The following is a 15,000-nucleotide window of genomic DNA, read 5'->3' on the forward strand; positions in this document are numbered from 1 at the left end:
GGAGAAATATTAGTTGTTGCCAGTCACCAGATTCTTAAAATTCATGTATTGTTAACTAGTTTGCTGATAAATGATAAGCCCTCCAATACTAGTGGTCAGTGGATTGATTCTTGTGTTAGAGCAGGCCTCATGCGACCCGGTGAATGGTAAAACAGTTGAATATTAGTTTTGTATTAAATTCATTTCCCTTTTTGGGGGAATAACCCCGCTTATGCAGTCTCCTTTTAAATAAGTGATATATTTCAAAAATATTAAGATGGGCTTCTTTATTTGATCTTACATCATTAGAAAGAATCGACCTTTGCAGTATTTTATCGTCTTGGATTATTTGTTGAAACTGGGATATTGAAATGATTCTCTCCCCTGGTAATCATAACTTTAAGGATGTTTTAAAAGATTTTTGTCTCGGCGTTTTATTCTAATAATTTACGATAGTTTTAGATTATTTTTACTAAACATGATGATCGTTTTTTTAATTAGAGTGATTTGGTAAAAATGCATTTATTTCTTCCATTACATTTCCAGTTCATATTCCCAGAAGCGTCTTTCCTAGTTTTCTGTTAATGATTACATTGACGGTTCATATGATTAACGTAGTAATTATTTGCAAGAAATGCAATTACGCATTGGTTTTTTTTCCAAATGTTAATGGGTTGGTGCAACATCATTAGTGGTTACTGTTTTCTTGCTTAAACAGGCTTTTATAGTGATAGGTAATTTGTGCCATTAAGTGACCTGGTGTCCATGTACGTAGTGTGCGTTATATAATTATGATGTGCTAAAAAGTGTAACAACGAAGAGGATGAGATAGATACCCGAGTGAAAAGGGGTGTGTAGAATCCGTAGAGTGTTGGACTTATCTTGTTACCTTGCTGTTCAAAGAAGGCCGGATTGGAAAGTTCAGGTTACACTGCTCTTGATACTGTGTTACGAGGAGATAGAGCTGCTAGAGGGATGGGGTGGTTGGGTTTTTGGAGCAGAATATGACGTCATTCAACTGGTGTGTTTTGCAAGATAGTCACATATATTTATACATCCAGATTATCCTTTTAATGGCACTATTATCAAATATAGGTCAACAGCAGCATGATCTTTTTGACGAATTTATTGCGTAAAATGAGCATTTTTAGATACTTTTGCGTATTTGATTTGCAGTGCTTGATCAGCATTCTCTATTTTAGAAAGAAATTTCTCCTCAAATTATTAAACTAGTGTTCCATGGTGTACTTGATAGCTTTCTCGCTCACTACATGCTATTCCCGAGTGTCTTCCTTGGCTGAGAATTATGTATATGGTTTTTCTGCCTCAAAATATTTATCGACACACTCTCTCTCTCTCTCTCTCTCTCTCTCTCTCTCTCTCTCTCTCTCTCTCTCTCTCTCTCTCTCTCTCTCTCATTCATAATAAAGCAGTCGCTTTTGAAAGGTATTAGTTAAAATATTAATTTTTATTTTATAATTTATGATAAATTTCTATACAAGTCAAATTGAAAATGTATTTTATAAGACTTCACACAACAAAAGCAACGAGATCATATTAGTATCATATCCTTTGGATAGAAAGTCACCCGTGAAATGTTGAGCTGCTGATGCTAACATTTAATTTGTTTGATTTTTCATAAGTTGGTTTTTATCTTTGGTATATTTTATTTTCGTTGGCATTATGAAAAATTGAATGTGCTTAATATTGGTTTCAGCAGCACTGTGTGAATGAGAATACTTATATTTTTGGTATTGTCTTTTACAATAAAGATTATATTGAAGTTTTGGTTTGTTTGTTAGCCAGATGAAACGAAATTGTATTGTGGAAATTTGATAAGTTAAAGAAATGGGCCTTTGTTTCTAGTTACAATAGATATTGGATTTGAATATATGAATTTGAGTCATATAGCTCGGTCCAGGGACCTGATATAACATTCGGCGTTCACGTACAACAAGGGAATAATCCTTCAGTTGCAATATCAAGTAAAGGTTAGAAAAGGATGGACAGCAAGAATAAGAAAGGGAGAGGGACCGGAGGTAAAGTAGAAGGATATAAAGTGGGTGTAGCTAGGGGCTGAAAAAACGCTACAAAGAGCATTAGGTAATACCTACAATAGACCGCATGGGGTGCACTGACGGCACATATAAGGGGAAGGGAATGGGATTATAACCCTAGGAAAATTAAGACTTCCATTTCTACAACCGTTATGGATTACACTTTCCTTTAAGTTTGATATCCACAATTGATGCAGGCAATTTTATTTAGTTGCATCATCACTTCTTGTTGGGTCTTCCTAGATGTCTGACATGAGTAACCATTTTAATTTCTTGTAATCTCTTTATATGTATGATGTACCGTAACAAGTTTTCAGTGACAAGGAGGCAGTATAGAAATATTATTTTGATAGATTATCAACTGCTGGCCCTATTGACTGAACTGTCCGTGAACTATTTGAGTGTCATTCATAAAACAAATAATTATTTTAACAAATGATCTTTGGGAAAAAAAGTGAGGTAAAGATACTGCTCTTACTTCATGTGCACCATAATAGATGAAAATATGATAGAAAAAAGCACAGATCTAACATTCAGGTTAAAATAACTGCTCCTAAACCCACCTCAACAAGATGCGATGACTATCATTAAGCAATCATCATCATTATCATCATCCCCTCCTACGCCTATATTACATATGTATTATATCTAATCAAAGTTTTTCTTTTAAGGAGTAAGTCTAACAAACGATGGTTGCCCAAGATCGGAAATACTCATCGAAGGGGCGTGTGTTCAGCTGCTGGAATCAGTAGCCCCGTGTCCTCCTCCTCAGTGGGTGGTGCTGAATGCTACCACGAATCCACCACAGGTAGTTGAACAATGCATTAAATTATTTATTTTACTGTATAATTCAAGATATCTTTAGTATGATGATTAGCCTAAGAAATTTTTTGTTGTATATTTCCATTATAAAAAGTCTGTTAATTCTAGCTGAAATAACTCATTGACATAAAATAAAAAAGAAGTTTGAAACGAGAAATTACCTTTCGTACTTGAATGTATCTACTGAAAATCTTGTATTTCCCATTGACGGATTGCAATAGATATGTTATAAAACGTTATTTTATTCATACAAACAATTAATTAAAACGATTTTTTATATATTATTGGACACCAGATAATTCATACGTATGAACATTAGACTAGAAAAAACAAAGGTCTAATACGGTATTAATTCGATGGTTCATGAGGAAGATTATATGTTTTTTTCTGTGTATCAATTTATTTTATTTCATATCAACAGTTAATATTAACATTCACGTATCATGTACTCTCAATTTACTCCTTTTTTTATCATAATAATCTCAAAGGGAACTTGTGGAACGAGACTGTGTGGTCGGAGCAGAGTCTTCTTGGTGTCTGACCAGCTTTGCCATGACGTCCGGGAGCCGGGGATTTGTCCAGGTCTGTATTATTATTATTATTATTATTATTATTATTATTATTATTATTATTATTATTATTATTTGTCTGCATCTTTTCCTACTTTTATGTGGGGTCGATGTTTCTGGCCAGCGTTCTCTATCTACCTCTTCTTCTTCTTCTTCTTCTTTTTCTTCTTCTTCCTATTATTATTATTATTATTATTATTATTATTATTATTATTATTATTATTATTATTATTATTATTATTATTATTATTATTATTCTTTGTCTGCATCTTTTCCCACCTTTATGTGGGGTCGATGTTTCAGGCCAGCGTTCTGCTACCTCTTATTATTATTATTATTATTATTATTATCATTATTATTATTATTATTATTATTATTATTACAACCCTAGTTGGAAAATCAAGACACAACTATTCTTCTTCTTCCTATGATTTTCATAATTATTACCCTCGTCTGTTCAGATGACAAACGGCTTTTCATCACTGCCTACGGAAGTCCAGTATGCGATTGTTACGAAGGGGAGTTCCCAGACGACAGTGGAGTATGCTATCCCATATTCAGTCGAGGCCCTTGTGCTGATGGTGAGATTTGGGGACCTGATTTGAATAGTCAGTCCTTCGCGTGTCGACCGCAGTTGTGTCCCTTTGGAGAGCAGGGGTCAGGGAGAGGGATTGCACAATTCCTCTTCGATGACGGAAGGTGTTTTCCTTTGGGATCGGTAAGGAAGCAGTTTTTAATTATTTTTTGTGTTTGCCATTTTGAACCCTTTTTTTTTTTGTTTTTGTTGTTGAAGCAAATTGAAAGATTTTTTTTTTGGGGGGAGGGGATTTTCAGAAAAGAAATGGATCGCATCTTGACTTTTGATTTTGGTGTGTTCCATTTTGAATGAAATCTTTTTCTGCCAATGTGAGCGAATCTTTTCGTGTGTGTGTCGGAGGTTAGTTTTTGACGATATTTGGTTGATTTTAATAATTTTTATATAAATTGTGCAATGGGAGAAGAAATATCATTGGAGGGAGAGAGGATTAATGAGGTAGAATCCTTTAAATATTTAGGAACTAAAATCTCTAATACAGGGTCTTTAGAATTGGAGTTTAATGAAAGATTGATAAATGAAAATCATGCAATGGCTAGGTTACATAAAATTTGGAAATCAAATCGCCTGAAATTACACATAAAAATCAGGCTATATATCTGTTTAGTGAGATCGATGTTACTGTATGGACATGAGTCGTGGTATGACAATGAAACAATATCCAACAGATTTTGTAGATTTGAGAACAAAGCCCTCAGAAGAATATTGGGAGTTAAATAGCAGGACAGGATTCGAAATGAAACTATAAGAGAGATTACTCGAGTGCCATATGTGGATGAGATCATGGTGAGGAGCAGATGGAGATGGTTTGGTCGTGCTCTTTGCACTCTCCAAGAGAGATTAGTTCACCAAACTTTCATCTGGTCTCCACAAGGCACTAGAAGAATTGGAAGACACCAGACCTACATGGTTGAGGACTATGAAGCGTGAAGTAGGAGAGGACGATTGAAGAAGTATTGATTTAAAAGCTCAAGATAGAAATGCCTGTGGAAATCTAACTGAGGCCCTTTGCGTCAATAGGCTTAGGAGGAGATGATGATGATATTGTGTGTCATTCTTTCATTTCTTTTACTTGTTCCTTTCCCTTATCACAAGGACATAATTGCAAAGGAGAGATTTTATTTTTACATTTCTATAGTGGTACATAGGCCACATCCAAGCTTACTCGCACGATAAACATTACACATTAGTAGAATTATATATCATGCACAGAAACGGATTATTTATTAAGATTTTCAATAGATCTTACCTGTATATCAATTACTCATTTTAAAATGCAGACAAAATACATTTTTTTTTTTGTGCTTAAAGATTAGGGCAGCAAATCATTCTTAAAGATAAATATATTTATGTTAATTTTTACATGATTCTTTAAAATGTTAATTTTTCCTTGTAAACGCCGTTTTCATCATGAATTCTTCTAGATTATTATTATTATTATTATTATTATTATTATTATTATTATTATTATTATTATTATTATTATTATTATCCAGAACATCACAATTATTCTGCTACAGATTTGTATATCTTATGTAAACATTTTCATGAAATATACATAAACAATATATGTTGGATTAAATTCGTTCACAATAATTACAAACAACTTAATTACAACATTGCTTCTACAGGAAATTCCCTGCGATCCGGGAAAGTTCCTGGGATTCTCAATATCAAAACTGAAAGCTGTTTGCACGACACTTGCAGAAGCCAGGTATGTGTGTTATGCAATTTTATGTATGTTGTTATTTATTAAGTTTTGAATAAAGAATCCCTACTCAAATTGCGTTTATAGGACTCTTCTTCTTCCCCACCGTTATCCCTACATTAAGCGGTCGGTTGCCTGATACCGTCCTCTAGTGCGTTCGACCAAAGGCATCCTCTTCCACAAAACTTCATCTTTCCATATCGTCCTTCACCTTATCTCGGTATCTAATTCTCTGCCTCCCGCTTGATCTTCTCCCTCTTACAGGTTACTCCCAAGACCTCCTCACTCCCTCCCCTCAAACCATCCTTAACACGTACCCACACCATTTTTAAGTGTAAATTTTTAAGTGTAAATTATATTAAATTGATAGAATTGTGAATTATGTTTTTCGTTTCTTTTACTTCAAATGTACATTTATCTTCATGTGTATACTTGATTTACTACACTATCTTGATTTGTAATATATATTGACTTTATAAGAGAATATTCAATAGAAATGCCTTTAGCATTCCAGAAAGTTTTTCGATATCATCTTATCCTTTATCATAATATTTACAGTAAGTTCTAAACGTCATTTTTATATAACCAAGACTTACAAAAATATCCAATATACACGAGACAAACTCTGCATATCAGAATTTTTTTTCTAAGTCAAATGAATTCAGCTCTACTTCCAAGAAGCAGAAATGTTTTGTCAGTGAAATCTACTAAGCCCTAAACAGGTTTCGAACCAGTACAGTGTATTGCCACAGTAGAGAGACTGCGGTGATTTATAGAATATATTGTCAAGTTCCCTTATCATCTGTTTCTCCAACAGGTATGAGGAGTCACTGGAAATCGCTACTTTATTAGATCAGCTTTATCCGAGATTTGCACCTCCGAGTTTTTTGCTAAACAGAGTCCCCAACAATGGCTTAGTCAAGAGACAGGTTAGGAATAATTTGCACTTTTAAATTCATGAACTATCACAGCAATATTATTATTATTATTATTATTATTATTATTATTATTATTATTATTATTGTTGTTGTTGTTGTTGTTGTTGTTTTTTTTTTTTTTTTTATTATTAGCTGAGCTACAACCCTAGTTGGAAAAGCAGGATGCTATAAGCCCAAAGATCCCAACAAAGAAAATAGCCCAATGATGAAAAAAAAAAAATAAATAAGCCTCTCTCCTGACTTCTAATCACTTTGTGTGTATTATTGCAAGACATAATCACGTGTAATAAGAATTCCCTTTCATCAACAGGTGAGCAATATAGTTAGTGACCCCGTATCACCAAATCTGCGCTTAAACATTGCGCCCACCCCTGGGACAATTCTGGAGACACCGCTCCTGACCCAATGCAGACCCGGGGCCCAGCGAGATGTAAACTTCAAGTGCCGTGATATGTAAGTGGTTTGGATTTCAAGTGAAATTATAAACTGTTTGAATGATTTCCGAACTATGGTAATTTTTTTTTAATGAGGCAGATTTGCACCGACTCGCAGGGGTGCCCTTTTAACTCGGAGAAGTTCCCTGATAGCTTATTGGTCGGAAGTATTTTTGTCCGAATACTTCCGACCAATCAGCTATTAGGAAACTTTTCTGAGCTAAAGGGGCACCCCTGTGAGTCGCTGCAAATCTGCCTAACTAAAAAAAATTGACTATAAGAGGTTTTCTTCTGTAGACTATCATCATCACCATCTCCTCCTACGCCTATTGACGCAAAGGGCCTCGGTTAGATTTCGCCAGTCGTCTCTATCTTGAGCTTTGAAATCAATACTTCTTCCTTCATCATTTCTTACTTTATGCTTCATAGTCCTCAGACTGTAGACTATAGTTGATTTTCATAAGTTTTAATAACTTTTTTCTTTTCCTTTTTCCCTTTACATTTTTTAATAGATAAGATCGCAGTGTAGACACCAAGTTTTTGACATACTGATAAATGAGTACATTTTTTTAATAAAACTTATTTCCATTCTAGAAAAAAATGTAAAAGACCATGAGAAGAAAGATGGAATTATCTATTTACCTTGTTTAAGACTCGTGGGTCATATATATTAAATCTACAGGTGTAAGTAATTGTGTTCTAGCTACTTGCAATATATATATATATATATATATATATATATATATATATATATATATATATATATATATATATATATACATATATATATGTGTGTATGTATATTTATATATATGTTATGTGTGTATATATGTATTATACATAGATATGTGTATACATCTACATTCACACACACACACACACTATATATATATATATAATATATATATATATATATATATATATATATATATATATATATATATATATATATGATTAACCAATTTTACTGTTGGTATTTCATAACAAATGTTTATTATTTTCACATTACCTAATATTGATGTGCAAGTTTGCCCTCCATTGGAAGATACAACCTATTATTTATTCGGTATAATGCCAGTAATAATAAATTAATTAATCTAGCGTTATACCGGCACTGACTCTTGCTACGGCACTCAGAAAATTTCAAATCAAAGTAACTTTGTGGGTTTTTTTTCAGCATAATAGGTCCCAACATAGATGATGTTCCCCGGGGTGTCCATGCACCACCTGTACCACCTCTGCAGAGCTGTCCTGCTAATCAGGTAGGTTACAGGCCATTCATTTTATGAGGGTTATATATATACAATGCATTATTATTATCATTATTATTGTTGTTGTTGTTGTTGTTGTTGTTGTTGTTGTTATCATTATTATTATTATTATTATTATTATTATTATTATTATTACTATTGTTGTTGTTGTTGTTGTTATTATTATTATTATTATTATTATTATTATTATTATTATTATTATTATTATTACTAGCTAAGCTACAACCCTAGCTGGAAAAGCAGGATGCTACAGCCCCCAGGGGTCGAACAGGGAAAATAACCCAGCAAGGAAAGGAAATAAAGAAATGAATGAACTATATATGGGTAGTAATGAGTAAAAATATAAGATATGTTTAGATCAGCAATAAATATTGAGATAGATCTGCCATATATAAACTATGAAGAAAGATGAAAAGAGTATTTGGTTTAATATGCGTACACCTGTCCTATTAAAGTGGTACTATATTGTTTACAAAGATTGTGCATAGATTATTAATTAGAACTATGTTATGTTTACTTCAGGGCAATTAATGTCACTTCAACGTTGATACCAAAGTAAATTCTAATCATCAAGTTGTAATACCTAATTATAGTTATAATTCCACCTTGTGTATATATATATATATATATATATATATATATATATATATATACAGTATATATATATATATGTATATATATATATATATATATATATATATATATATCTATATATATATATATATATATATATATATATATATATATATACATATATATATATATATATATATATATATATATATATATATCAGTGAAATAACCAATCTCATTTGTAGACAAAAAGGGTCTGTTTTGTCTAAAATTTTCTATGATCTGGTGTTAGAATTTTATACCACATCAAAATACGTGAAGGTTGGAGATATGCTTGTTAAGATTATAGCTTGAATTCTGAATAACTCTGAGATTCAAGTTAATTGCTTATTTTGGAATTGCAAAATTATTTGAACAGACAAAACCTTTAAATCTCCCTTGAGTAAATTTTGTGAGAGAACAAAGGAAACATCGGTAGAGAAATAACTGGTGAAATGAGCTGGGTTTTTTTTTCACTACCAATTAATTGCCTTTACTAAGCCCATTTTAAGATCGTTGAGAATGCTAGTTTACAAAAAAAAACCCTAGTGGAGAGAAAATTTAATGCAAGCTTTGACAATTGAGGATATAGTATTAAACTTGACGCTATAATCCTGCCGGCATAGAGTAATTTCATATATTGTTTTAGCAGACCCTGCTCTGTAATTGTAGGTATACTGTATACCTCGCATACTTAGCACCCTAGTACTATCACACCTCAGGGTATAACTAAGTTTCCATGAATAATAAATAAATATATTACCAATCGTAGTATATACAATGTATGTTAGATTTCAACTATACAAGTAAATTCGAAGACACGGCCTTTTACAACAGAGCCAAAGAAAAAGATAAACATTAAATAAATGACATGCCAAGGCATAGTGACATCATTATGGTTTATTTGTTTCTTTCAGTGCTTCAATGACATGGCCCAATGCGTAAGCTGTGACCAGGCTTTGGTGGATACATGTGTTCTCAGTGCCACAATCAATCTAGAACAGATTTCCTGCCAAGCTTTAGCCGCGGGATTAGGCTAGTTCATCCTGCTTCCAAGATGAGGAAAAGTATCATCTGTTATAAGATTCTGAATCCCACCGGTGCTTTGAAATCCCGAAGTTGTGTGTGTCAAGGACTGCTATTTGTGAAAGTTATTCCATTGCATGCTTTATTTATAAATTAGGTTTAAAGATCTCGTCTTTATATTTTATTATTATTAATTTTATTACCAGCTAAGCTACAACCTTAGTTGGAAAAGCAGGATGCTATAAGACCAAGGGTTCCTGATGGGAAAATAGCCCAGTAGGGAAAGGTAAAAAGGAAAAAGATAGAATAGTGTGCTTGAGTGTTCCCATAAAAGCAAGAGAACTCTACCACAAGACAGCGGTAGACCATAGTACTGAGGTTATGGCAATATAGAAGACTAGAGAAAATTGGTTATATTTTGGAGTGTCCTCCAAGAAGAGCTGCTTGCAATAACTAAAGTCGCTTCTACCTTTACCAGTCACCAAGTGTAAAGTTGCCACTGAACAATTATAATGTGTAGTTAACCCCGTGACTGAATAAGAATTTTCTGTTTCATAGTGTTGTCAGGTGTATGAGGAAAAAGGAGAATGTGTACAGAATAAGCCAGATAATTCGCTGTATGTATAGGCAAAGCAAAAATGAGCCGTAGAAAGAGAGGGATCCAATGTAGTACTATCTGGCAAATCAAAGGACCCAATAACCCTCCAGTGGTAATATCTCAACGGGTGGCTGTTGCGTTGGCCAACCTACTACAATTTTAATAAATTTGTAAGATAATATGCATTTCACTACAGAGTCCATGAATATACTGTAGATATGTTTTAATGTCAGGTGTGATACTAATCATGTTTAGCCGTCATAAAATAGAAAGAAAAAAGAATCATGTCTGATTGTAAAATGTTGCCATTTGCTCTCAGATGAGTATTTTAGCAACGAATCCAGAATTTGATAAAACACGTGTCGGATTTGGTGTTATTTTGAGACCAAGGGGGATGTTTCCTTCAAATTGGTTATATTATATTTCTTTTAGCTGGCAAAAAAAAAAATAGATGCAAAATTAAAACACTTTGCAATATGCTTGCAATACGGTAACGTTGCAATTAATGGAAAATTTGCTAAAACACCATGGCTATAACAAGAGGATGTCATTATGATTGAATGGAACTTTTATTCAAACATGTAGGGAAATATTTTGGACTGCTAATTGCACATACAGTACAAATGTCATGTCAAAATATATTGCAATTTTCGTGCAATATAGTAATGCAAGCAATGGAAATTTGATTAATGCCTATGTTATAGCCTAAGAATTATTTTTTTGGCTCAAACCACATATATCCTTAAAATTTGCAATTAGGGAGTACTTTTGCTTGTAATATCGCTGTATTACAAGAAACGTGCCATATATGGCAAGTTTGCATGTTGCTTGGTCCACTGCAATCCATTTAGACCCATATGACCGAATTTCAAGAGAAAATTTTTTTATCTTTTTTTGAAAAAAAAAAAAATACGGGAAGGGGTAAGCTTTGTTTTTTTCCAGTGTTTTTTGGAAATTATTTTGTTTGCAATATTTCTAAATTGCAAAACATTGCAATTATGAGCATAATTTGGTTACTAGAAACCAAAAATACTGATTTTCTTCTCATTATTGTTTGTAATATCGTTGCACTGCAAACAAATTGAGATATACAACAATTTCCATGTTTTTTTTTTTATAGCTATGCATTACGTAGGATTTGTCCGAATTGCAAAAAAAAAAAAAAAAACGTATTTTTCCCAGAAAAAAAAAAAACAGGTAAGACAACATTCACAACGCTGTAAAAGAAAAACCAAAGACAGTACAGGGAAGACAGGAACGTCGCTTGGATTTCTGTGAGCATTTGGCTGCTTTAGTAGGGCGCATCCGCAACAGGTGGCGCTAAAATTTTCGTCTGCTACTTGCTTACGCAAGAATCAGTGTTGCCAAAATGGACAAATTTCACCAGCGTTCTTTTCGAACTATGATGGGTATGTCTTATCAGGTATGGTATATTGATACAAATGTATGCTACTCTATGAATAAAACAAAATTCATCATTAAAAAATTCACTCATGGTTTTCCTATTTTCATTTAAGCAAATGATTATGTTGTAATTCCATAGATGCTAAGGACACTTCGAGAGGCCCGTATTTTACTACTGTGAGTGCAAACTTGCAACTCTAGAAATAAAAATCCTCTTAAATGCCGAAAAAATAAGAGCATCTGTTTTCTGACCATATCTCCATAAGGTATGAGAAAAATGTGACTGTTAACAAGCCTAAGCCAATATTAGACCACTTTTCTTCTCCCCTCTAAGTTTAGTCTTAGGCACAGATCCTATTTCGGATGCGTGTCTTTCACATATTCTGTAAGTTATATTTACAGTATTATATATACATGAAATACACAGCCTAAAATTAACATGCATTTGTAAATGGATAAGCAACATACTATATATGTATTAAAAGAATATAGGTAGACTAATGATCAATATGATTTAATCTAGATCTATGGAAAATCACTAGATGAATACTATTAAACCAATTATTAGATAATTTCTATAGTAACGTGAGAACCTTCAGAACTACCAAAACCCCGTAGAGTTTTTATTAGCTAATTAGTAGGGCGCATCCACAATAGATGGCGCTGCTAATGCTCACGGTTTTTTTCTTTATTATTATTATTATTATTATTATTATTATTATTATTATTATTATCGGTAGGCTTTCCGGTCTCTTCTTTATTGTCTTTGAAGAAAAACGAATTACCAAACAAATCTTGGTTCTAGGTTCCTCATTGCTCTCTCCATGGTATATAAAAAAGGGAAAATTACACAGAAGGGAAAATTTTCGCCAGAACGTGGAAAGCACGCACGGATTTTAAGGAAAGAATATCAACACAAAATAAAGGATATTTATTTGTTGAACATATAATGCTTAACAAAACAAAAACTGATGGACATTGAGAAGGAATCAAATAGTGGAAATAAACTTTTTTTGTTAGACAGAAACGCACCAAAAGTTAGATATATTAAATTTAAGTAAGGGTGTTAAAAAAGTAGAAAATATCAGGAATATGAATGATAAGAAAGGAGGAGGTTTGATGATACTTTATAGAAATAGTGACAGTCTAGAATTGGAAAAGATAGAAACTAAAGGTAAAGATCTGATGTATGTTAAGTGTAATGTATACAATCAGGCATTTAAATTATTATTACTCTATTTTTCAGCAGGCAATACCGATGAAGACAAAAGTAGAGATAAGACAATAAATCAGGAATGTGAAAGAATTAAGAGAGATGTAAATGAAGAAGAGGCATTGATAATATTAAGAGATTTTAACGGGCATGTAGAATTTTCAAGTAACCAAAATTTAGACAGGAACGGGGAAATGAGACTAGACTGGAGGAATGATCATGGGTTAGTACTATTGGATGGAGACTTAAGAAGTAAAGGGGTTTATACTTGGGAAAGATTACAACAAAAAAGTGTAATAGACTACGTACTAGTGAACGAACAAATGTATAAAAACTTTAGGGAAATGAATATAGACGATGAAAAATTGAACTTTGATATCTCGGATTATAATCTGATCACTATAGAACTGGAATTCAAGAGTGATCAGAATAAAAATTTTAATAAAGGAAGATGGGATGAAGTAAAATATTTCAGGACAGATGAAAATAGTTTAAGGGAATTATTATCATTATTATTATTATTATTACTAGCCAAGCTACAACCCTAGTTGGAAAAGCAAGATGCTATAAGCCCAATGGCTCCAATAGGGAAAAATAGCCCAGTGAGGAAAGGAAATAAGGAAATAAATAAATGATGGGAACAAACTAAAAATAAATCATTCTGAAAACAGTAGCAACATCAAAACAGATATGTCATATATAAACTATTAACAACGTCAAAAACAAATATGTCATATATAAACAATAAAAAGACTCATGTCAGCCTGGTCAACATAAAAACATTTGCTCCAACTTTGAACTTTTGAAGTTCTGATTCAACTACCCGATTAGGAAGATCATTCCACAACTTGGTAACAGCTGGAATTAAACTTCTAGAATACTGTGTAGTATTGAGCCTCATGATGGAGAAGGCCTGGCTATTAGAATTAACTGCCTGCCTAGTATTACGAACAGGATAGTATTGTCCAGGAAGATCTGAATGTAAAGGATGGTCAGAGTTATGAAAAATCGTATGCAACATGCATAATGAACTAATTGAACGACGGTGCCAAAGATTAATATCTAGATCAGGAATAAGAAATTTAATAAACCGTAAGTTTCTGTCCAACAAATTAAGATGAGAATCAGCAGCTGAAGACCAGGCAGGAGAACAATACTCAAAACAAGGTAGAATGAAAGAATCAAAACACTTCTTCAGAATAGATTGATCACCGAAAATCTTAAAAGACTTTCTCAATAAGCCATTTTTTTGTGCAATTGAAGAAGACACAGACCTAATGTGTTTCTCTACAAGAGTAGAGTAAATTGTAAGAGATAAACAAATAGACAGAATAGAAGGAGTGGACCTGATAATAAAAGAGGCTGTGGAAAAAAAAAATTGGCAAAAGTATATAAAAAGAAAGTATTTAATGAAGAAAAAGTACATGAGCAACCCTGGAAGAACGATGAAATAACAAAAGGCATAAAGGAAAGGAAGGATTTAAACAGAAAGAAAAGAAATGAATCCAATATCGATGTAAAAAATGTACTAGAGGAGAGATATGATCAAAAGAAGAGAGGAGTGCAAGAAATGATAAAGAAGGAAATTACTACATTTGAAAAAAGGTAACAGAAGAAATACAAATGGATAAAAATAAAAAAACTGGGAAAATATTGACAGAATAAGGAACAGATAGAAAGCCCATGGCAAAGTTATACAACTTTATTGAGAACAAGGAACTAAGCTAAACAAGGAATAAACAAAAGAGGCATTAGTCAAATATTGGAAAACCAT

At 32.7% G+C, this 15,000-nt stretch overlaps 1 protein-coding gene across 1 annotated transcript; it reads left to right on the forward strand.

Moving 5' to 3' along the window:
• Positions 1 to 1,981: 1,981 nt before the first annotated feature.
• Positions 1,982 to 10,134, forward strand: LOC137651499 (uncharacterized). Its single transcript, XM_068384726.1, has 9 exons — positions 1,982 to 2,018; positions 2,708 to 2,844; positions 3,347 to 3,440; positions 3,889 to 4,145; positions 5,654 to 5,736; positions 6,548 to 6,659; positions 6,979 to 7,121; positions 8,280 to 8,364; positions 9,903 to 10,134. The coding sequence occupies exons 1-9, from the start codon at positions 1,982 to 1,984 to the stop codon at positions 10,023 to 10,025; spliced, it is 1,071 nt and encodes a 356-aa protein (XP_068240827.1). The 3' UTR covers positions 10,026 to 10,134.
• The last annotated feature ends 4,866 nt before the right edge of the window (positions 10,135 to 15,000 follow it).

This window comes from Palaemon carinicauda, chromosome 13, assembly GCF_036898095.1.
Source record: "Palaemon carinicauda isolate YSFRI2023 chromosome 13, ASM3689809v2, whole genome shotgun sequence".
Lineage (NCBI taxonomy): Eukaryota > Metazoa > Arthropoda > Malacostraca > Decapoda > Palaemonidae > Palaemon > Palaemon carinicauda.